Source organism: Pocillopora verrucosa, chromosome 4 (genome assembly GCF_036669915.1).
Source record: "Pocillopora verrucosa isolate sample1 chromosome 4, ASM3666991v2, whole genome shotgun sequence".
Classification (NCBI taxonomy): domain Eukaryota; kingdom Metazoa; phylum Cnidaria; class Anthozoa; order Scleractinia; family Pocilloporidae; genus Pocillopora; species Pocillopora verrucosa.
The window spans coordinates 29,534,368-29,556,114 of record NC_089315.1 but is presented as its reverse complement, the minus strand read 5'-3'; the positions used below and the strand labels follow the sequence as shown (position 1 = coordinate 29,556,114).

The following is a 21,747-nucleotide window of genomic DNA, read 5'->3' as shown; positions in this document are numbered from 1 at the left end:
TTCGAAATCGCACGTATAGTGTTGGCAACAAGCAGGATATATAGGTGTGTGTGGGTGGGGGGGGAGAGGAGAGGGTGCTGTAGACCAAACTTTGAAGTTTAAAGAACCCCTTCTCCTGAATTAACAACGTAAAATATTACTGTGACGTTACAGTGTCATATTAACCTTTGATACTAAGAAAGATTACTGCTTCTGCTAATGCATGGGTCTGTTAAATTGTTTATTGTTGGTAAATGAGATCTAATTGAACGTGGCAAAACAATGTTTATCAAATTTCTTTTAAACGGAACTTATTGTTCTTTTTGGAGTAAAACAACTCCACCAGCTATGGGCGTTGGAATTTGTCGGGCTACATTCTTTCAAATTTACCAGTAATTAAACACTGTTTTGACTTGCTAAAAGTAAATGGCAGACTTAAGAAGCAATGGCTCATTATCGTCTCTTTCCATTGGGTTTTCTACTTATGCTAAAGACACTTAATTTGCAGATGTATCTTCTTATTGCACATTAAGGGATGGGTACTGTACAAGCATTTTACTAAATTTTCCCTTGATTAAAAACAAATTTCAATAAATCCGAAGTATTTGTAGGATGTTTTGTAAAAGGCACATTTCATAGCAGATTACAAGCATTAAAATCTATAATATATTCATCTTAAAGCTCCTCGCGACACGATCGCTAAGAGCAAGTATGAATTTCGATGCAAAAATGCCTGTATTTTAATATTTTTGTAATGTTTTGTTTGGCAAGCAAATAAGTAGTAGACAGAATTGTTCAACCGTAAGCGGGGGAGGGGTAAAGGGGAAAGTTGAAAGAGGGAAAGGGGAAGAGGGGTTTTTTACCAACGTCTAATGGGGATCTTGGGGGCACGGTGTAACAAGATGTTTCATTTTTTCAAATGTCCTTTTTAACTTGTGCAAACGAATTTTCATGGGGACACAAGACATGTAAATGAATTACTCACTCACTAAGATGTAGACACTGCCGTAATTAGTTGTCTCGTACTTGCCCGAGCACGAAACCATATTGGAGTAGTAACCGCGTATGAAACGATAGTGAGGCTTTGTTATAGTTGTTACCAAGTATCGTTGTTTTAAATATTACCTTCCAAGCGAGCAAACATTTATCGAGTTAGGCACAAACCTTATGCTGTCAATCGCTTTGATTGTTTATGATCTGATGTAAAACAAGAACCGTAAACATTGGCGGCTGAACCGATCAAAAGGGGACGAAAATAATCGTGTGCTTTTCTGACTTAAGAAAACTTGTGGAAATCATTGTGGTGCTCCCATGATTTTCCGCTAGCCTGGCTTTTTAGATAAGAGCAACCTTACACTGGTAATTATTACAAATTCACAAACATGTTTCATCTCTAGATTAAGTACTTATCCACGAGTTGGTCATCGGTATCGTTTGATTTTTTAAATTTATGAATGGAGGAGTAGGTCACGCGCATTCCAGGGATATCAGTCCCTAGCTATGTCCTTAGTAAGAAATTAATTCTTAATAAAGTGTACTCTACTTCAATTTTATTCCATAAGTTGATACTAAGAAAGACAATAGCTACCAGTAATTTGTAAGTCTATTTCAGGCTTTCTGTACAATACATTACTATTGCTCAATAAATCTGAATGGAAAAAAAGTCAATTTCGTTTCCATCCTTCTAAAAGCTACCCTAGAGACTTAATACCCCAGCACTCTATGATCTCTTTTTACTGTGCTTCCGAAAATCACTTTTAGAGGTACAAAGTTTGGCCTAGATGCGTACACCTATCATTTCCAAGTAATTGTTCATTCACAAGCCTCCCCTGCACAACAATCCAGAAATGCAGTAAGAGCAAAAGCTTACTTGGATAACACAAAAGACAAAATGAAGAAACATCACCTAAAAGCATTAAATTAAGCAAGTCCAATTGAAAGAGTCCTACGGTATGTTTCATTTTTCCCTCACGGAGGGAATAGTTTGCTCGCTAAACTCTTTACACAAGTTATGCAAAAGATAACAAGCGAAGATTGGAATAGGCGTTTCCTTAGTTTCCATATCGGTACTATTACTCTAAAATAGGAAATGACTGAGTTTTCAGGGTGAGAAATCAGTCTGGAATATCTCCAGTAAAGATTCAGCAGTTTTGTCCAGAGGGTAAACGGCTTATTTTCTCTCTCAGTGACTCGATTATTTGAGGTATGAAGTCTTACGAGCTCATGTTACAACAACATCATAGAATCCGAGCATCAGGATGGAGTTTTCCCTTCTCTATCACTCCCTTGATGGAGTAGGGAAAAAGATTAGGTGGCAGCAAATAATGACAAACAAGAGAGTAGTTGAAATGGTAGAGAGATCAATAAAATGGGCTGCAAGGTGCGAAAAAGAACTTGGAACTGGTTAGGACACGTACTCAGGAGAGAGGGTGTGAACGACTGTTTTACGGCACTGGGGTAGACACCAGAAGGTCGAAGGGCGAGAGGGAGACCAAAACCACTTGGAGAAGGACTGTTGAAGGAGAGGGAGGCAAGGCCGGGTAGAAGAGCTGGAATGTGGCCAAGGCGGCGGCACGCGACAGGGGGGATTGGGTGGACAATGTGACTACCCTATGCGCCTACTGGCGCAACAAGCGATCATGATGATGATGATAATGATTACTTTCTTGGAGAATGATACGAGCCTCTTGATGCACGTGGTGGTGCACCCATGTTCCTTATATGGGGAGCCTGAACAACTGCCCCGGGGAACCTTGAAGCCGCCGCCGGACGGAATTGAGACTGCAGTGCCATTGCATGAGCACCGAAGGGGACGGCGGGATGTGGGTGGACAGCCATAGGCTGGGCTGCCATCACTTGGGGACGAGGGTACGGCGCAGCGATGGTGTGTCGGGAGTGCGCTGAAGGAATGGGAACAGGTATTGGCATGGAGGGGGTGTGGGTAGCGTACACCTGTTGCATTGCAGTGTACTGTGCACCTTGCCACTGACCAGTGGTGGGGTGGGGATCGGCTTGGGCGGGTCCAGAGGGCTTGCCACGTCTACTCGTGCTGTTTGTTGATCGTGGAGTTCGCCCAGTCCCACCAGCTTGGTCAGCGTCCCATAGTTTGCAGAGTTCTTCGCCAATTTTAGGTTCCAGCTCCTGCAAAAGATGTGCATGTCTGTGATTCTTAGATTTTCAATTCTTGATTAGGTCTCGGCACCATTCAGCCATACGCTATCAATTTAGACTTAAATTGAATGCACAGGGTGATAGAAGCCCATCTCCCGATGAGTTTATCTTCCCAACGGCGTTTTCACAAGTAAAGGGTTTTCCTTCGATTGTTCATGATTCTAATATTGTCTGCATGATATAAAAATGCTTTGAAAAGAATAAAGGGCACCTTTAAGATTTTCTAAAATGTTATTCTGGAGATAAAGGACCATTTGGTTTTCCAACCCTGAGCGCGAGAGGAAGCTGTAATCTTGTCTTATCTCTTATCAAAGAGAGTAACCTCTACATAGGTGCACTGTAGTGACTTGCATTTACCTGTCCATCGCGACTAATCTGAACCTTCTTGTGATCATTCCAAGGGTTAACTAGGTGGTGAGCTTGTTGGAATGGAATACTGGCTCTATGGAATAATGGGAAAACAGAATTCGGTTACACCTGATAGAAGGATAAAAATCATGATGAGGGTAAGATTTGATTCAAGAGACTGATATATTTTTAATTCAAATTCAGAGTGGGTCTTCCAACTCACAAAACTGTAAACCCTGATGCACTTTGTCCTAACTAAGACTTAGTAATTTATAGACTTGGAGTAAAATAAAGAAAACAGCAAATACGTTACAACAAGTACATGTGCAGCACATACTTTTTTATCCATTCGACACTAAAAGCACCGCTTAGTGAACTTGAACCAAACTCCGGAGACTTGTCTTTGCCAATGGGTGACGTCATCTGTGCATAGCCTGAAACAAAAGAGGAACATGAACCTGGTCAGAATGGTAAGAACTTTATTTTGGCTGAATAAGAATTCTTGGAGATTAGTTCTTAAATAAACCAAGAGACGATGATACTTAGAGGCTAAACTCTTCATTTGAGACGCTTCACTGCAAATAATGACCTATCTCAAGTTACTTTTAGACTCAAGGCAGCTTGTCTCCCAAGAATGACATGACATGTTCTTCGCGAGTATCTAAAAGATGGATCCTCTCTTGAACAAACCAATTACCTTGAAAGTGTCCACTTCCTTGCACTGAGAAGACCAGCATAACATGCTTAGATTCCTACAAACAAAATCACTTTAGTATGGCCACTGCCTACGAAAAACCATCAACTAATTTGCTTCAGTTCCTTCTTGATCTTGTCCACTCAAAAGTATCCTAGAATATTTTTCCAATTAACAAATATTCAATCAATTTATTGCAGCTTAGACTTTTCTCCGTCCTCCACATTCATTTTAACAAACCTTGAAGGCTTTGTTCAGCTTTTTTTCATTGGCTAGTGTTGTTGCCCAAATGCCCTGTAAAGACAATGAAATACCTCTGTAACATTTACATAACACTGTATTTCATAAAACCACAGACATGCAATCTTTGTGTACTTATTGTACAAATAAAATTTTTTTTATAATCAAACGTCAGCAGGTACCTTGGCCATCGATATATCCAAATTTCTCTGATTGTTGCATTTCATGATAAAGTACCGAGCTGAAAAAAAGAGAAAGGCTTTTGTTGTATATCATTTGTGAATAGAGTTTAGAGTGTTTTATTGAAGTCTCGATTCTTGAATTGACTGTGAGTTTTTTCACACTTAGTCTCTGTCTACTGCGGTTTACATTCCCTGTTTTTATTTTGTTTGTTCACTTTGCGCTTTATTTTGTAGGTGGCTCAAAAGAGAAACTTAAAAAAGAATCAAAAACCGGAATGTGCTGCTACACCTATTCACTCATTTCATTGTTTCATTTTAATCATTCATTATTCAAACTAATGATGCTCACCTTCACTCAATTTCTCAAGCTGTTGAGGAGACCTTGGGGACCAACCATCACCAGAAACTTTGTTCCCATTCTGTTTACATTTGAAAAAGAAAGTTAATACTGATAAGATCTTCATACCATTTCGAACACAGACAAGATTTTTAGTCATAGTTACAAACATTAGCACTAAGTAAGTTTGATCATTAAATTTCAAAACTAAAAATAACATTATCGTCGCCAAAGTTACCAGAGAGGATGACTGTATTTCACTTTTCACTTGTGAACTTGATCCTGGAGGAAAAAAATTGCAACATGAATTCTAAAGATTTTTTTGACATTGGGGTCAGAGATCTACTTATTCTGAAGACGTCTTAATCACGTTGGACATCCCTATGAGATCAACACTTCATAAACTCTAAATTGTTTCACTGACTTTAACAACAGCTCACCAGAGGATTCTCGTGTACGATCTCTGGATGGAGAGAACTGCTCACCCGAGCGAGGCCTGCAGATGGAAAGAAGTTATGATTATCTATTTGTGGCCATGCACATTGAAACTTTAGCTTTTAGGCATCGTTATGAACGCAACTCCAAAGCTCGCACCATAAAATACTTTGTTTCTTTATGAAATTTATCATGTTGCAATTTTAAGACATGAGTGTTATGATTCAACTATAAGGAAATAATTCACAGGATACCTTGGAGATCTTGAGTCGGGTCCACTTTCAAATCCTGAAAAGAAATTCACACTCAAGTTAGATTCAAAATGTGACATTAAGAGCAGCACAGGGATTTAGGGCTTGCAAAATGATCAAATTGCTTATAATGAATTTAAGAAATTGAAAAATATAGAAATAATAATAACAATATCATAGATATATTAAAGACATTTAAGAAAAGTAGGGCTCAGGATAATTGAGTTAAATCAAAAATTTCAAGCGCTTTGTTTGTGTAAATATAAGCAAGTGATCAAAACGACCAATCAAAACAAGCGTAAAAAGCATGGGGAACCAATGAGAACCCAAAGAAGATCAGACCGCACAACCAGTAAAAAAGCGCGGGAAAACACCAATAGCGAAGTCGCAGTTGATTCCACGTTTGCTTTTTTAGGGTTGATAGACTGACACAAGTTTCGCAGCTAAACACAGAGCACACTGGAAAAAAATCCACATACAATCTCGAATCACTTACGACACTCAACTGTAACGACATTTATTTCTTTATCAGATTTCTTTTTCAGAGTAAGTTCAGTCACCTGGTCGTGTTCGTCTTTGACGAGGATGCGGTGTTGGATTCATGGCTTGTTCTTCAGCTGTCAAAACTGCTGCTACCGCACGGACAACCATCTTTGTACCAAACAAACACACAAACAAAATAGAAATAAAAATTAAATATTGGTTAGTAAATAAAGCTTCCACGAGCCGACAGTACTTGGAGAACGTTCCTCCATAAAATGTAAGCAAACACAAGCCTAGTGTATCATACCTCGTCCACTTGTGACCACGGTCTGGAAGGAGAACGAATTCTTCGAACAAACAAAGCTTGTAACTTGTGATGCAGATATGACGTGTGGTTAACAACCTGAACGACAAAAAGTAGCGCAAAATGAGAAAATACTGAACGTTCGCAAGGTAATGCATGCGGTATAACAAGAGGAAGTGAAGTTCATAGATGAAAACGAAATTTCATTGTGATAGAGGACAGGTATTAGCAGCATTGTGAAAATGGTGGTCTCTTCAAATTCTAACCACGCGAATGACGAATAATGCAGACAAAAACTTTCCTCCTCGGTTTGCAATTGAACATAAAATCATATAAATTCTAAATGACTAAATTGAAGTTTGCTAACGTTAGAGGCATTTTTGACTATGGGCAGTGTGAATTCCTTCCATTTTTTGGGTTATTCTTGATGTGCTTGTACAAGGTAAGCTTAAAAGAAGTAGAAGTAGAAGTTTTTGAGGATCACAAAAACTACCTCTTGACTCGCAGACAGCGCGATCCACTCATCCACGCTAAACAGAGCACCATTTTTTTCTTTCTTTCCTGATGTTTCCTCTGTTTCGCTATCACTGCTTTCACTCTCTCGTCCTAGTCCATCTCCAAGGTACCTCTCACTGTCACGAGCAGCAGAGGGGTCCTGGGTAACACGCTCGGAAGACAGGCTTGGTCCAGTGAAGAGTGCTATTGTCACAGGGGACAGCAGTGTACAGCATTTAACTGTCACTGTTGTGTACAACCTGGAAAAGGATAGACAGTTAATGACACGTGTTCAGAGGCGAATTAGTAAAAGTAGAGGCTTTTGGTAAACTTGTTTCTTTTACAGAGCCCAATTGCAGAATTAAAAAATACCATTGTCGACTCTGAAATTTTTTTAAACATTTTTTGAAGAAGTTTTACAGCTATTCAACATGATTTGAGTCCATTTATCTGAGCTCATGTCAGCATACAGCAAACATGAACCCCTGCTAGGAACCACCAGTTAGGTAGCACTGAAAGATTAGCTTGAGATAAAAATGAAAGAAAGAAAGAAAGAAACAAACCTCGACATTTCCTCATAAATAAGCCAATCGGAGGGAAGTCTGTTGATGGCCTTTGTTTGAGCAGCGGACATGGAGTCTCCTTGTGTTGGAGACTGGTACAATATGGAGGAATTGTGGAACCGAACTTTACTCTCTTTCCTGCAGCATTAACAACACAGCTTCATAAAAAAAAATGTTAGCTGAAATCGCTAAGGACGGGGCGAAGAAACACTTCTAACTAACAAAGGCTACAAAATAAAGCAAACATTAGCACAATTTAAGTCTAACAGTATTTGCTCTTACTGTGTTGTAAGTTTTTTCGCACTTCTATCCACACGAGCCACCTGTGGAAATGTTCCAGCACAGAGAGCCGCCTGACAACAAAGGAAAGTTTAATTTTACCAGTTTTAAATAATGGTATGCAGAAAGGATAAGGGTATTACACTGGAAACCAAACTAAGAATAGTATCTGTTCATTTTAAGACTCAAAATGGTAGAGTTCTCTGGATTACAGCAGGTAGGTATGAGCAATGGCTAGTGAGTTCGAACAGTTCTTTGAAGAAGAAAACAGCAACCAAGAAGGAGAAAAAGGACAGTTATGGCGGGTAGTCATGACGTTGCCCATGACGACAAATATTACAACGAAAAGCGACAGTGAAAATGATGAAAACGATGACAGCTAACCAAACAGAGACAACGACAGCAACGAAGGATATGCGACGATTATTTCTTCACCGCAATTGCACCTATATTCAGTAGAAACATACCTTAACAACAGCCCAGTTGTTTGAGTTGGAATTCAAGTCCCTGATGTCTCCTGCTCCGCGGGGGCGAATGAAACCGGCAAATTTCAATTGTCCAAGAATTTGTGCTCTAAAATGACAACAGGTAAATCAGAAACATGACGGGGATCGCACCACCCCTTCAATCATTTAACCAGTACCTTCATGTAAAAAGCACGTTAAGGTCCAAGGTTACCTTGCAATGGAATAACTTCTTGAGATTTTCAAATCTAAATTATAAACCGGCCTTTTAAAAGCTTTACCTCATACCAGCCATCATTTCTAAGGTAGCTTGAGACAAGTAGTTCCTCCGACAGAAGTTCCTGTCGTAACCTTCAGATCGTGCACGTTGCCAGCCCTAAGGAACAAAAGATCCAAACGGCATGTAACAATGGCATGGGTACATAAAGCACTAATGAGAGATCCAACACTGAAAAATTCGCAAGTTCGGTTTGCTCTATAGTTCCTTGGAGGATCTTGCTTAATTTGAGCCATAAGAGAGTAGAGATGGTGAGTATTCTTCTATCATTCTTGCTTCGAATTAGTATGAATAATTTCGTAATTCTTCGATTCAAAGATCACCTTTGATTTTAAAAGATAAGCTATTGTATCTGTCAGAAATATATCCAGATGTTTCTTTTTTTCATTATTGCAACGCACCAACCCTGCATCACAAGTAGTAACCAACTCACTCTGAACACTTGCACGAACACCAAGTGATCGCTGAAAGGATCCAAGATGAATCTTTTTCTAGCGGCAGCTGCAGCTCGCTTCTCGGCCGCGTACATTGGAAGAATAACTGAAAAAAAACACAGAGCAAGTATAAGGCTTTTAAAAAGTTCCACACACCAAGAGTTTACCTTGGTATATGCTGTATTTGAGTTCCAAAGTGAGTCGTAAATTCTATCTGAACAAGACGAACTGAAAACCCTTATCCCGTCAAAGGGGAAGGTAGTATCTGTCGGTAAGAAGTCCCACACAAGCACTGCACTGCCACAGAGGAGCATGTCAGAAAGTTTTGCTACCATATTTTTTGACAAAGACGAAAAAGTATAATCGTATAAAAGTTTTTTCACCATGATGACTGACTGATTAATTATCAATAGGCCTGGCATTTACTTAAAATCACTCGTTTGTTCCTTGAGAACGGAGATAGCAAGTCGGTTTAACGATTCACCGCGATTCTCAAATTACGGGTCTGCTTTGTCGGCTCAGAGAATTTCCTCTGCTTCTTTTTTGTAATTTTCCTTTACTTACAAGGATCCCTGTAGGCCAGAGCACAGGCGATGGTCACCACTGGATCCACACACTTCAGTACAACTGAGTACAGGATCATCTTCCCCAGCTGTGGACTAAGGGGTAAGTCAGCAAGATGACGACCTAGGAGAGGTGACACAGAATCACACAGTAATTATAAAAAACTGCATGGCCATTACACCGAATCGTATGGTAATTCCACAAAAACGGTACTACAAAGATCGGCATAATTGCCAGAATGAAACGTTTCTTATGCTTGATAAGTAGCTTTTCAGTTATCACACTGTAACAACGAGTCATGAAAGACTCAGGTTAAGGTTAAAGATTGTCAGATAATTTTTGGGCAGGAGAAAAGAGAACCACTATTAAATGAACATATAAAAGCAGGATTTCTAGCTAGTGAATTTTTATTTGAGGGGGAAGCAATCCGACAATGCTTTGTCTTCACTAAGGTCTTTGAGTGGTCCAATCCCTCAACCAATCAAATGCAAAGTAAAGTCACAAGTGACTTGGTCATGCACGTTGCCCGCGCTTCAGGCAGTTTGCCTGATTTTTCTTTGAGTTCTCCTTTTACAAAGTTCTGTCAAATAAAGCAATGCATTTACCAAGGTCAGTCAGGTCTTCCCATTGGTCCAAAGCGTCTATGGTCTGGATCAAAAATAAATCAAATCAAACGATCAGCTACAGTTACTTATGCAAGAGCAGAAGCAGTGAATAAAAAGTGGAAAGAAAAGTAACAGACGCGGACAAAAACTTTACAGTAAGTACACCATATGCATGTACTTCTTTGAGGTGAAATTAAGATCCAATGGGTCAAACATAACAAAAAACGAAAGTGAAATGTGATCATCGCAGTAAATTTTCCAATTTAAGCAATTGGAAAGAAGAAGCCTGAAAAAAATCAGGGCTTCAACAAAAAACGTTTGGTAATCTAAAAGTATATGGTGTACACAAAATCAGTGAAGGATATGCGATGAATAGTGTAAACAGAATTAACTAAGACGGTTTGGCAACAATACTACTGGTGTCAATACCAACCTTAAGAAGGGCAACAGCATTTCGAAGAATCAAAAGCGGAGGAGCCTCGGGAGCTTTGGACAAGAAATCACTTATTGACGTGTTTGGTGATGCTAAAAGTTTTGTGTGAAGACATAATTCCTACAAAACAAGAACAACAGTAATACAGTTGAAGCTTCACCTAACACTGCTTCTCTTCGTTAGCTATACGCATCGTAACCGAGTTGTGAAGGACATAGGTTCAACAGGTGTTACATTTTACCCCAGCCCCCTCTCCCCTCCGTAAGAGCCACCTCTCTCAAAAACGGTTTCTTTTGTCTGTCTCCAAAGCGATATCTGTGAAGACGATCGACTAGATTAAGTTCAATAAAAACTTAATTTACGTGTGAGTTCTTTTATTGCAAAAAGGTCAGGTTAATAAAATTGATACTCTCTGAATCCTACCTGCAGAGGAATTCGTAATAATTCGGGGATCTGGTATTCCAAGAAGCTATCATGTCGAACTCGGCTGAATAAGTGGTAACAAACACCAGGGGAACATCTCCCAGCCCTGAGAAGGAAAAAGAGTTAGAAGATGTAAGTTTGGTTTTATGTGGATGGGAAACGAAGAATGCTGTAAGTATGCTTAACTATGAACACAATAAAAATATTTCAACAACAGAAGGTTTAAGAAAAAGACGTTTTTCGTCTTGTCACGAGCGAGGAACAAAGTACCTGAGTACCCATGAGAAAGCGTGTTCCTCTTTGTCCCTCGCTCGTGACAAGACAAAAACATCTTTCTCTATTTCTATACCGAGCTCAAAACTTACCGTCTCTCTTATTCTATAAAAAGTTTGGAAATTTATAAAATAAACTCAAAATGTTTCAATTTGGTGATGCAATAAACAAAAGGTTTTTGACCAATCAGGGCCCTCGTGTTATCTCGGTTACTTTATAAAAACAAATAGATCACCTTCCTTTCCTCTGAATTGCGCTTGCTTTGGACACCCATACAGATTGAAGTGAAGAGACTGATGTCAGTGCATCAAAGGCTTTCTAGATAATAAAAAAGGTTGATAAATATTTCTTATCTTCTAAATTAAACCTATATCACAGTTAGCATAGATAGCTACATTTACAGTGTAAACCTCAATAATCATCCTTATGCCACAAGCCAAAGAAGTAGATGTTCAGTTGAAACCGTTCAGGACACCGAGAAGAGCATTATCAATGGTGCATGGATATGCAGCGTGCCAAAGGGAAGGTTATTTATTTTTTGAATTGCTTTGGTTGCCCCACAAAGAGAAGTAATTAGTTACCAACCTCTTTCACCTTTCCACTGTCAATCACAAACACAACATCATCAATAGTGACACTAGTCTCTGCTATATTTGTTGAAAGGATCTGTGTGAAAACAAAAGCACATGTCAAGGGTATACCATAATTGTCGAATACTTGTTCAATACCCAGAGACATCACTAATAAAATCAAAGGTATACATGATTATGTGTAAACGTACAATGTAGCCGAGTCATACTATTGTTGTTACCTTGCTGAGGATAAACTAGCATGAACATTTCAACTAATTAACAACTCACAATTTTTCTGATTGATTGGTGTAGTTTTCTGAAAACCTTGAATAAACAAAAGAATATGACTTAGTCATGTGCCATAGAGACATCCTAAGCTTATCAAGGACTCTTGCAAAATTTAAACAAGAAGAGAGTACTCTTCGTCACTCACCTTTCTTTGCTCTGTAGCTTGCATGGAAGAATGTAGGGTAAAAATCTGATACCTAGGAAAAAGAGGAAAGAAATACTATGGGCATGAATCTGAGGCACTGTTTTTGAATACTTAAGAGCAGGGGTTTAACAAACAACAAAATTTTATCAACAACTACCTTCTAGTATTTCCAAATTCCTTATCAGCCGTTAAATTGTCACGGAGAGTGATAATTTCATCATAACCAGGAAGGAATACCAATATAGAACCTGTGTGGGTATAATAAATAAATTTAATTTACTTCTAGTGGAGAGAACTCAAATTGAACATCTGCCAGCTATGCAACTGTAGCTTGAATAGAGAAAAAGTATTCATACATTCTTACCATTTTTTTTTTTTAACGTATCATTAATAAAATGGTGGGTGACTAAATTTATGTTCTTTAACAGGCACAGACAACCTAACATTGATTTTAGAGGCATAAGAGTCCAGTCTGTGGGAGTCCAGTCTATATCTGCCTCACTTTATTGTGTCCTCAGGTGACAGTTTACAGTGTAACCTCACAGTGCCTGTCTCCACCCTGGAGTGTAATTGGGTACAAGGAAATTTTCAGTGAAGTGTGATGAAATGCTGGGGGTGACAGAGTAATACACACTCCGGAGGGGGGGGGAGGGAATCCATAGTTCTAATCTCTTTATGCCATGACAACCAGAAATAAGCTCTTACTTGGTGACTTCACCTAAAATATTTAAAGTTGAACTGACCTTCTTGCTGAGTGTTACAAATATATGTCAGTAGACTAGTGATTAAGTCAAGATCAACCTGCAAAAGGAACAGAGATTTTTACCAAAGACCTTTCTGCACAACTGAAGCAATAGTCTAGTAACAACCTAGGCTATCCAAATTAGTAATGTTGGTGGAGAAGAAGGCAGAAGAATCAGCCACAGAATGGCTACTCTTGCTGATTTTAGACATGTATCAATATACAACTTTGACATCATACTTGCTGTCTTCTATGGTTGATTCCTCATTTCAATCAGAAACCTGACATTGCAACCTATCAGTGATTGCAACTGGTGAGACTAAGGTTTGATTCAGACTTAACTCTTTGGAAAAAGCATTCTTTGAATGATTACAGGTGCATTTACCTAGCATGCCTTACCCGATCATCATCAAATGTCTTGTGGTAAATAGCAAGCAGTTCTTTGCTTTCTTCACTTAGTTCATTAGATTCCCTTTCTAAAGCTGTTTCATCCACATACGGAACTTTGGGTGATGACCTAAAAAGATAAACATAAAAATTTCCCTTCAAGACATTGGCAGATACTTCAGTGAAGACTGCCTTCACTCTCAAATTTACTTGGGGAAAAGTACATTGCAGCGGTCAGACTTCATAATGCCTTCACACCCTAACATCAGTATGCATATTCTCTATACTGTTCTCTATACATTTCCAAAGATGCTGACAAGGAGAATTTGTTTACCAATCAAGAGCTTCTTTAAATGGTGATCATTTTGTTTATTCTCATCAGTTTAATGCCAAATGATTCAGGGAGATATGGTAAGGAGAAGTTGGATTCTAATCACTTTTAGTTTTCAAAGGGTTAATATGACATGATACCTACCTTACTTTATAAATACCTTTCCTAAATCTCATCAAACCTTCTACAACCTCATCATACTCTCTAAATCCATTTTTAAGCTAATCTATGAACAAGCTAGATGATTACATACAAAGCAATTCAACACCTGGAGTACACAAACTATTAAAATCATACTTTAAATTGTCATACTCACAAACACGATTCAAGAATTTGGACAACATCACTATGTTCCCATTTCTTGGCCCAATCTATAGCAGTCCTTGGGGAGAGAAATTATGTCCATAAATTTGTCGCATGATTTAATTCAGCAACAAGACCTTGAAAAAATTTGATGGTAGGGCATACAAAAAAAATTAATATTTCCTTACCATCCATTCTTGGGCTCCCTAATGTGAGGATTGGCTCCTAAACTCAGCAACTGTTCAACAACACCAGCACAACCTCGTCCTGATGCAACCATCAGGGCAGTGGCCTGCGTGTCTGAGTGTTGATGGTCAACTGTGGAAGAAGAGAGGCAAAGGTCTTCAACAGTGTTCTAAAGTACAGCTTGTATGATCATAGGAGAGGAGAGGTGATGTTTTAATAATCACAGTGGAATCCTGTTTGAAAATTTCACACCCTGGCCAGCTCATTCTATTTTGTTTTTGGGTGAGAAATGTAACTCTCACAGGCCCCTTTCCACTAAGGAGAGGGGGGAGGGGAGGGGAGGGGAATGCACTGTACTAGCATCCCAGTACTCCTAGTTGCTACACAACATCAAAATTGGGTTAAGCCTTGGCTGTATGAGCCTCATCTGGACAAGATTCAGTTACATGTAACAAGGTGACCCATGTCTGGACTTTATGTCAGTGTTCTCCTTGTTAGGCAATAACCTCTTATGCTTGCCACATTTTGTACCTCATATTACAGCCTAGGGCAAAAGAATTTCTCTACCAGTTTGAAAATTTCTTTTGCCTGTCCTGAATACACAGTACATGTGCAGTGTACGTCAAAACTAAGAACTAGGAAGAATGTTATATTTTGCCAACTACTTACCACTGATGTTCTCATGCATGATCAAGTAGAGAATCTGGACAAATGAGTCCTCATCACCCTGTCAAGACAAAAGTGCAGGTTACCCTAATTTCTTATTGAGAGATGTATAATCTAGAGACATATATAATCTATTTTACACTTACGTTTAGCCATGCCTCTGAAATGCTGTTATCCATTTCTTGCCGTAAATATTGTTCCTCACTGTCACTCTCCTTGGAGATAAAAAAAAATTAAAGTTTATAGGAATTTCAAGATGAAGGTTTTTTTAAGCTTAATGTACAGTTAAACCTACCTCATCCTGCTTATCATTGTCATCATTTGCCAGGCCTTGCAAAGCATTATCACCATTATCTTCCTGGAGTTTGATTCCTTCCACAGCTTCATCCAGCTCTTTAATGTCTCTATCATCAACTTTATCCTCGATCTCCTCAATATCTACATCATCTCCCTCCTCAACATCTTCATCATCATTTGCATCATTTTCACCTTCCTCTTGTCCTTCCAGTAAGATGTCCTCATCCATGTCTCCATCACCCAGTTCTTCATCAAGCTGGAATTCAGGAAGATAGTCTTTGTCTTGAGAATCTTCATTTAGTTTTCGAATAGGATCATCTTCAAGTTCTGCATCTGATAAGGGAAGTATGTGTTTATACATTAATTGTCAAGTAAACTAGTAAAATTATTCAGTAAAAGAACCTACATAACCATCAAAGAGTCATTAATACCTGCCAAGGTAATAACACAAACTGCTTATATTCTCTAAAGAAGTACCACATACCTTCTGATGCCTGTAGTTCTACATCAAACATCCCTTCTGCTTGTGCGTCAGCAGTAGGAGGACCTGTCTCTTCTGCGTTGACATTATTCTCACTTCCAGTCTCATTATCTTTGTGAGAACTCTCAACTTCCTCATCATTTGCTGCATTTGAAACTTCCTGCTCAGTAGGAAGGGAAATGTTGTCATCCTTTTCTCCTGTACCATTTTTGGTTTGGTTGTGTTTCATATGTTTTACCATTTCCTTGTTACAGTATGATGTCCTGGCAAGTTAGAGTTGTAAGATTTTTTTAAGATATTTGTACAGTGCACTACCAAGATGCATGTATGGAAAAAAGGAAAAGTTTGTCTTGGAGAATATACTTTCCGAAGAAAAAATACTCACATTTTAAGAATGTCTTCCAAGAAATATGCTTGTACATCAAAGCACCTACCAGGTACTGTGAAAAATAATGTGAGTTGACTTCATCAAGCAATAGTGCAGTTCCCCTTATATGGCAACCCAAGAACAGTTCACTGGCCAAGCAATGAAAGATTGTTTAAGTAAACTAATGCATCAGCTCAGGAAATTGCACATGAGTACAATAGGGAGAAAATACTGTGGAGTTGTTTTGAGTGCTGAATTTGAAAGCTGGAGCTCCTTGGTTCAAATCCACTAATCTGTGATTTGGTTACATTTATTTCCTTGGCAAAATCTGTGTCCTATTTCCTCCATTTTTTAAAAATTTATAGTGACTCAGAATGGTAGAAATGTGCCTGATACTGGTAGATTTATTATACAACTAAAGGGGTATTGATTTTATTCTTCATCACAACAATGATGAACAGTTCTAAGAATTAAAAAAAATTGAAAAAAAAATAGAAGGATAATTGCAGGTAGTCTACCAAATAACTTACCAGCCAGGCAATCGTTTTAATTGTGTAAAGTTACTTTTGAAATATCTGTGGCAATGAATATAACACTGGAAAAAGTATCCACACAGTAAAGGTCAAAAGTCAGGGTGTTACAGGGCAAGTAGTTTGACTTACCATGAATAACTGGACACTTTCCAAAGTAGTCAATAAACAAGTTGATATCTAAAGCAGCACTCATTAAAATTAACTTCAGTCTCCTGTTAACTGTTAAAAGGTCCCTCAAGGCTATTAGTAGGAAGTCTGAAAATCTATCTCGCTCGTGAACCTCATCCTGATGAAGGAAAAATTTTCATTATTGTTCAGCACAATTAACTATTTTTTTGTTGTTTACTTTCAATCTACCATTTCCTTGACACATCAATAAACATGACATAAGTTCTGTCTACAGTTACTTTTAATACAGTATGTACTGCCACTGAAAAATAAATCATACTTTACATGTATATATTTATATGCCAACACTACTGGATTATCTTGGAGTCTCCAAGAACACCATGAGTCTTCACAACAAAAGCATTACTGGTCAGGATCATTTTCCACAAAAAAACCCTAACATTTCAAATGATTTTAGAAATCATGATATCATCCTGCTTATCTTATGTTTCTTGGCTTCCTTTTGGCAAGTTTAAAACTCAACTCAGTCACAATTACTATCATTTAACCCTTTAACTCCCAAGATCTGATTGTTAATTCTCCCCTCTAGCTGCTACACATTTCCTCATGAACAGGTTACAAGAATTTGGTGTTAGATCAAGATGACAATTTCTACCTGATAAGTTTGAATATTCTCATGACCCGTTTGCTGGATAATGTTTAGATATTATAGGGAGAAGTTACATGTTAATCACTTCTGGGAGTTAAAGGGTTAAGCCACTACCTTTTTGGATCTACATGTATGCCTTGTCGTAGCAGAAGGTGGGGGAGGGGGAGGAGGGGGGCTTATGAAATGGACTGATATTTTAAGATTTGAAATTTTTTTAGCAGTTGGTATCTCTGTTCCCTAACTTGAATTGAATTAGCTTCATTAATAAATCTGTTTAGACAAATAACTATCAAATACTGAAATATTTCTTATCATACCACTATAACATGAGTGATAAATGAAAGTGAATTATCTCCAGACATCAAAGTCCGTAACAGCACTCCAGTTGTACAGTATGTTAACAATGTTTTTGGAGATATTCTGCAAGATAATCAAGTGTACAAAAGATGACACATGTTACCATTGGTTATTCACATTAGACAAAAAATGAGAGTTCCTTACACATTAAATCAAACAATAAGACTAGTTAAGCAATAAAAATCATACAGAAGAGAGAAAATTTCCATGTGTAAATCTTGCAGAGTCTTTAAGAATACAATTAGCTAAACAAAACAAACCAAAAAAGAACTGGAACAACCATGATTACTTAGTGCTGACCCCACCACATAGAACTGATATGTTTGTTGGCTTTATATCTTTCATTGTTGATAAGAAGTATACAATCCTTCACAGCGTCTCTCTCTACTTTATGGTTAGAAGGGTATTGATAAACATTAGGGGTAACTTTCTTGTAGCATGTTACTTAAAGTGTACATCATACTTTCCAATTAGAAATGCTTTAAATTATGTGAGATCTTCAGATTACCTATTATCCAGCCTAATTTGGTAACCAACAGTCTGTCCAAGTCTTTCTCCTCTTTCAGTAGCAACTCTTTCACTCACTGATAAAGCTGATATGCGCCGAGGTTGAGTGCAAACCACTCGGCAAGGAGTTGAGTTAGCATAAGCCTCCTCCAGTACAAATTGCGGAACCTAAATGTTTTGAGGAGGAAAAATAAAATAATGAATAAGGATGATACTGAATATTTGCATTGTTTCCAGAGTGATTTTATGCTTCAAAGAGAAAAAAAATTTAAAGGGCAATTTTAGGAGAATAAGCATTGTTCTCCCTTCAACTTCAACTGGTTGTTAATTGTTAAATTTAAGTTCATTACCTGAGTTGTTTTTCCTGAACCTGTTTCACCAGATATAAGAACAACCTGGATGGACAATTCATAAGAAACAAAATTTTCAATTAACAAGTAATATGACAATGCATAAAGTTTTGGAGACAGCATTGATATACAGCTGTTTCGAGATTGTTATTAAAAGCATAAAAGTGTGTGTGACAACCCCAAACATATGATGGGTAATTTTCAGGTCACAGTTCCGAATTTCAGGGAAATCTTGGAAAGCGTCACTGTAAGGACAAGGCAATGCATATTTGATAAATACATTTATCTTAAAGTATTTGATTTCTTAAAATTCATGGATCACAAGATACCCAAACTACTTTTTGAGATGGTCACATGAACTTTTCTCCTTTTTTCCCTTAACCTTTCTTGAAACAGCTGGATTAAAAAAAGTTGTTTATTCAGCAGTTCCTTAATTGAAAGCAAACAATTTTAGTTCAAGTGCACCAGATGTTCATAACAATTTTGTAACTTTAAGACTTCACCTGGTTCTCAGAAATAAGCTTCATGATCTGTTCCCTCAGCTCATAAATTGGTAAAGACTTGCGAAATGAAAAGAAATCATTCTCTTTCACAACTGGTGGAACTGCAGGAGTGTTGTTGTTAAGCCTACCAACAACTCTACTTTCTCTTCCACCACGTCCTTATTGAAAAAAATATGCATTATATACAAAATATCCATTTAAATAAAAATAAATAAAAAGTATTTGTAACAACTCCTAATAACACTTTACACACTAATTTAAATTAAAATTGCTTAATAAATAAATGGCAAAATAAAACAGCTATAAGTAAATAGTAAAGTACTTTTAAAATTCAGCCAAACCAAAGATTAAGTCAAAAAATTATATTAAAATGATGAATCATGTAGTTTTTCAAAAATCTCCTTACTGTCTGTGATATAATACTTATAATGTTACTTTGGAGAATTTGGAATTGGATCAACATATAGTCCCTTAGTTGATATTTTTCTTTATTCTCATCCCTTACCTAATCCATATTGTATTGATATTGTGAGGAGAAATTCTGTCTTGGTCATTCATGGGAGTTAAAGTGTTAAAACTCATTTTGGAGTACTATAAAGATACTACAAATGAAAGATTATAAATCCAGTGAACACATTCGAGGAAGAATTTCAGTCTAACATACATGTCAGATTGCTTAAAATGAAGGAAGCCTTTTCTTTTTAGAGTATAAAACAAAAACCTATTACTACTGAGTAAATCCTTGGCAAATAGAAACTACACACCTGTATCAAAGGTAACTGTCGACCTTTCTGTCTTGGGCTGGAGCTCTTGCCTTTCTTTGATGTTTAAAGGAAATTTCTTCAGTAAATGCTCAATATGGTGTGTAGCATTGCTGGTGAGATTCAAAACAGTGCTACAGGTTCCAGCACTAACAGTTTTCTTAGAGACTGTTAGAAATCTATTACTTCCATTCCTGCAAAGTAATGAAAATATAAAGGAAATGAAACATACCAATTTCAGCTTACTAAGAAAAGGTTTTTGTCAACTATGTACTGTAAGTATTAAATGCCCAATATGCCACCATGAATACATAAGAGAATTTGATGTATTTGAAAATCGTTGCTTGAAAAATGAGAAAGATCAGAAGAGAGAGTTGCACTTTAATTCAGCAAATATCCATCCAAGAAGAGGGGCAAACAAGACCACTTGTATGAAAATTTACCTTTAAATATTGAACCCTCAGAGTGACTGGCACCTAATTCCTCCTTACGGTGTAATCCCGAATGTCAGTCGTTTTGCAGCATTCTAAATCGTATGGTTAAACCCAGGTTGACATGTAAATGTTTATAACTGACTTCTAGACATTTGCGAACTGACTTCTAAACGTTTGCGAACTGACTTCTACATGTTTGCAAACCGACCAGCAATGTTTGCAAAACTACTGTTGGTGAAACAACCAGTAACTGTCACATCTGAATAAAACATTAGGTTCAGGAGAATAGAGGAAATGAACTTCAAGTAAATAAGATCTTGATTGATAAGCAAAATCTCCCTGTCACCACCTTAGGAAATGTATAATGAAGTAATGTGGAGAATATACATATTGATGTAAGGATGTAAAGGGTAATATTATCATAATCATTGTCATTAATATAACTCATAACATAGAGCTGCAATGAAGGTAAACAATCCACATCTTACCCTTTGCTTTTTGATTTTAATCCTAAGTTCTGACATAATCTGTGTATGTAGGCTCTTTCCACAGATGTAAATGATGAAGGAAATTCTAGAACTATATAAAGATAACAAATCACCTCATGAAAATTCAACCTTTTCAGACACTTGTCCCTAACAAAAAGCACTGACTGTACATTCTGAATTTACAATGTGACGGGATAAAAAGGTATAGTTATTATATTAATAGTGATAATAAGCTGATGTTTCTGGTTTCATATGGTTGCTTACTGCTGTGAATCAAGTACAGAATGAGACCAAACTGTTGTACTGACACAAAGACACATGACTCAATAGCGCTCGGCTTTTTATTGTATAAATTTCCGCCGAAAAGCATCAGTGCATATAGACAATCCCTCATCACTGTGTCTGATTTATCTTGGCTTGTTTTCAAATTGCCAACCAATGAAACAAGTATTTAGAAATCGAGCCACGTTTCTGTGATAGATCTTAAGGATAATTTTATTAGAAAAATAAGTACCTCGTCGATCTTACGGAAGGAGTACTGATGCCCCCCCCCCCCCCCATACATAATTTAAATGTTGTTTACGCGGCGTTTCCTGTTACAAATATTAATACAGTGTCACGCATAAAAAGGAATAAAGTACTAGCGCTCAAAAACGTAAAAATGCTTGAAAACTTCTCAGTTGGCTTTACAGTTGCCTGTGTAAGCTTCATCTCAATCAAACCTTTTCTCTGCAAATTATTCCAATCTGATAACAATGATATGAACACGATGTAGTCATCAATTGAGTTCTGGGAGACACATCTTGATTCTAAGAAAATCCAAAGGATTACCTTTTTGTTTCTCTTCAAATCGAAATCTATCGAGGGCAATTTTCACTGCGATCTTAAACTCTTCTTTCACGCAAATTTCTCTCTGAGCCCTTTTTGTCTTAGCCGGGCCAGTGTTGGCCATCTTTGATATCTGCAGTTACATAAGATTCAATTTACATAACGTACTTTTTCAGATTTGTACCGCTGATCTAACAGGATCAATGTAA

The 21,747-nt window shown here is 37.6% G+C and overlaps 1 protein-coding gene across 1 annotated transcript; it reads right to left on the bottom strand.

Annotated features, from left to right (window-relative positions):
* Positions 1-522: 522 nt before the first annotated feature.
* LOC131779111 (3'-5' RNA helicase YTHDC2) lies at positions 523-21,673 on the bottom strand. Its single transcript, XM_059095643.2, has 44 exons — positions 21,542-21,673; positions 20,711-20,801; positions 19,792-19,982; positions 19,028-19,185; positions 18,525-18,569; positions 18,176-18,342; positions 17,628-17,730; positions 16,662-16,818; positions 16,018-16,072; positions 15,636-15,895; positions 15,150-15,484; positions 15,001-15,069; positions 14,858-14,915; positions 14,191-14,320; positions 14,016-14,081; positions 13,381-13,498; positions 12,983-13,040; positions 12,397-12,487; positions 12,240-12,291; positions 12,095-12,130; positions 11,820-11,900; positions 11,470-11,552; positions 10,962-11,067; positions 10,539-10,658; positions 10,106-10,148; positions 9,501-9,623; positions 8,936-9,042; positions 8,507-8,601; positions 8,229-8,334; positions 7,765-7,835; positions 7,483-7,620; positions 6,918-7,179; positions 6,428-6,523; positions 6,198-6,288; positions 5,641-5,674; positions 5,392-5,447; positions 5,190-5,233; positions 4,964-5,033; positions 4,615-4,673; positions 4,433-4,486; positions 4,196-4,250; positions 3,836-3,932; positions 3,508-3,592; positions 523-3,120 (listed from the first exon to the last, which is right to left on the bottom strand). The coding sequence occupies exons 1-44, from the start codon at positions 21,660-21,662 to the stop codon at positions 2,638-2,640; spliced, it is 4,920 nt and encodes a 1,639-aa protein (XP_058951626.2). The 5' UTR covers positions 21,663-21,673; the 3' UTR covers positions 523-2,637.
* Between the last annotated feature and the right edge of the window lie 74 nt (positions 21,674-21,747).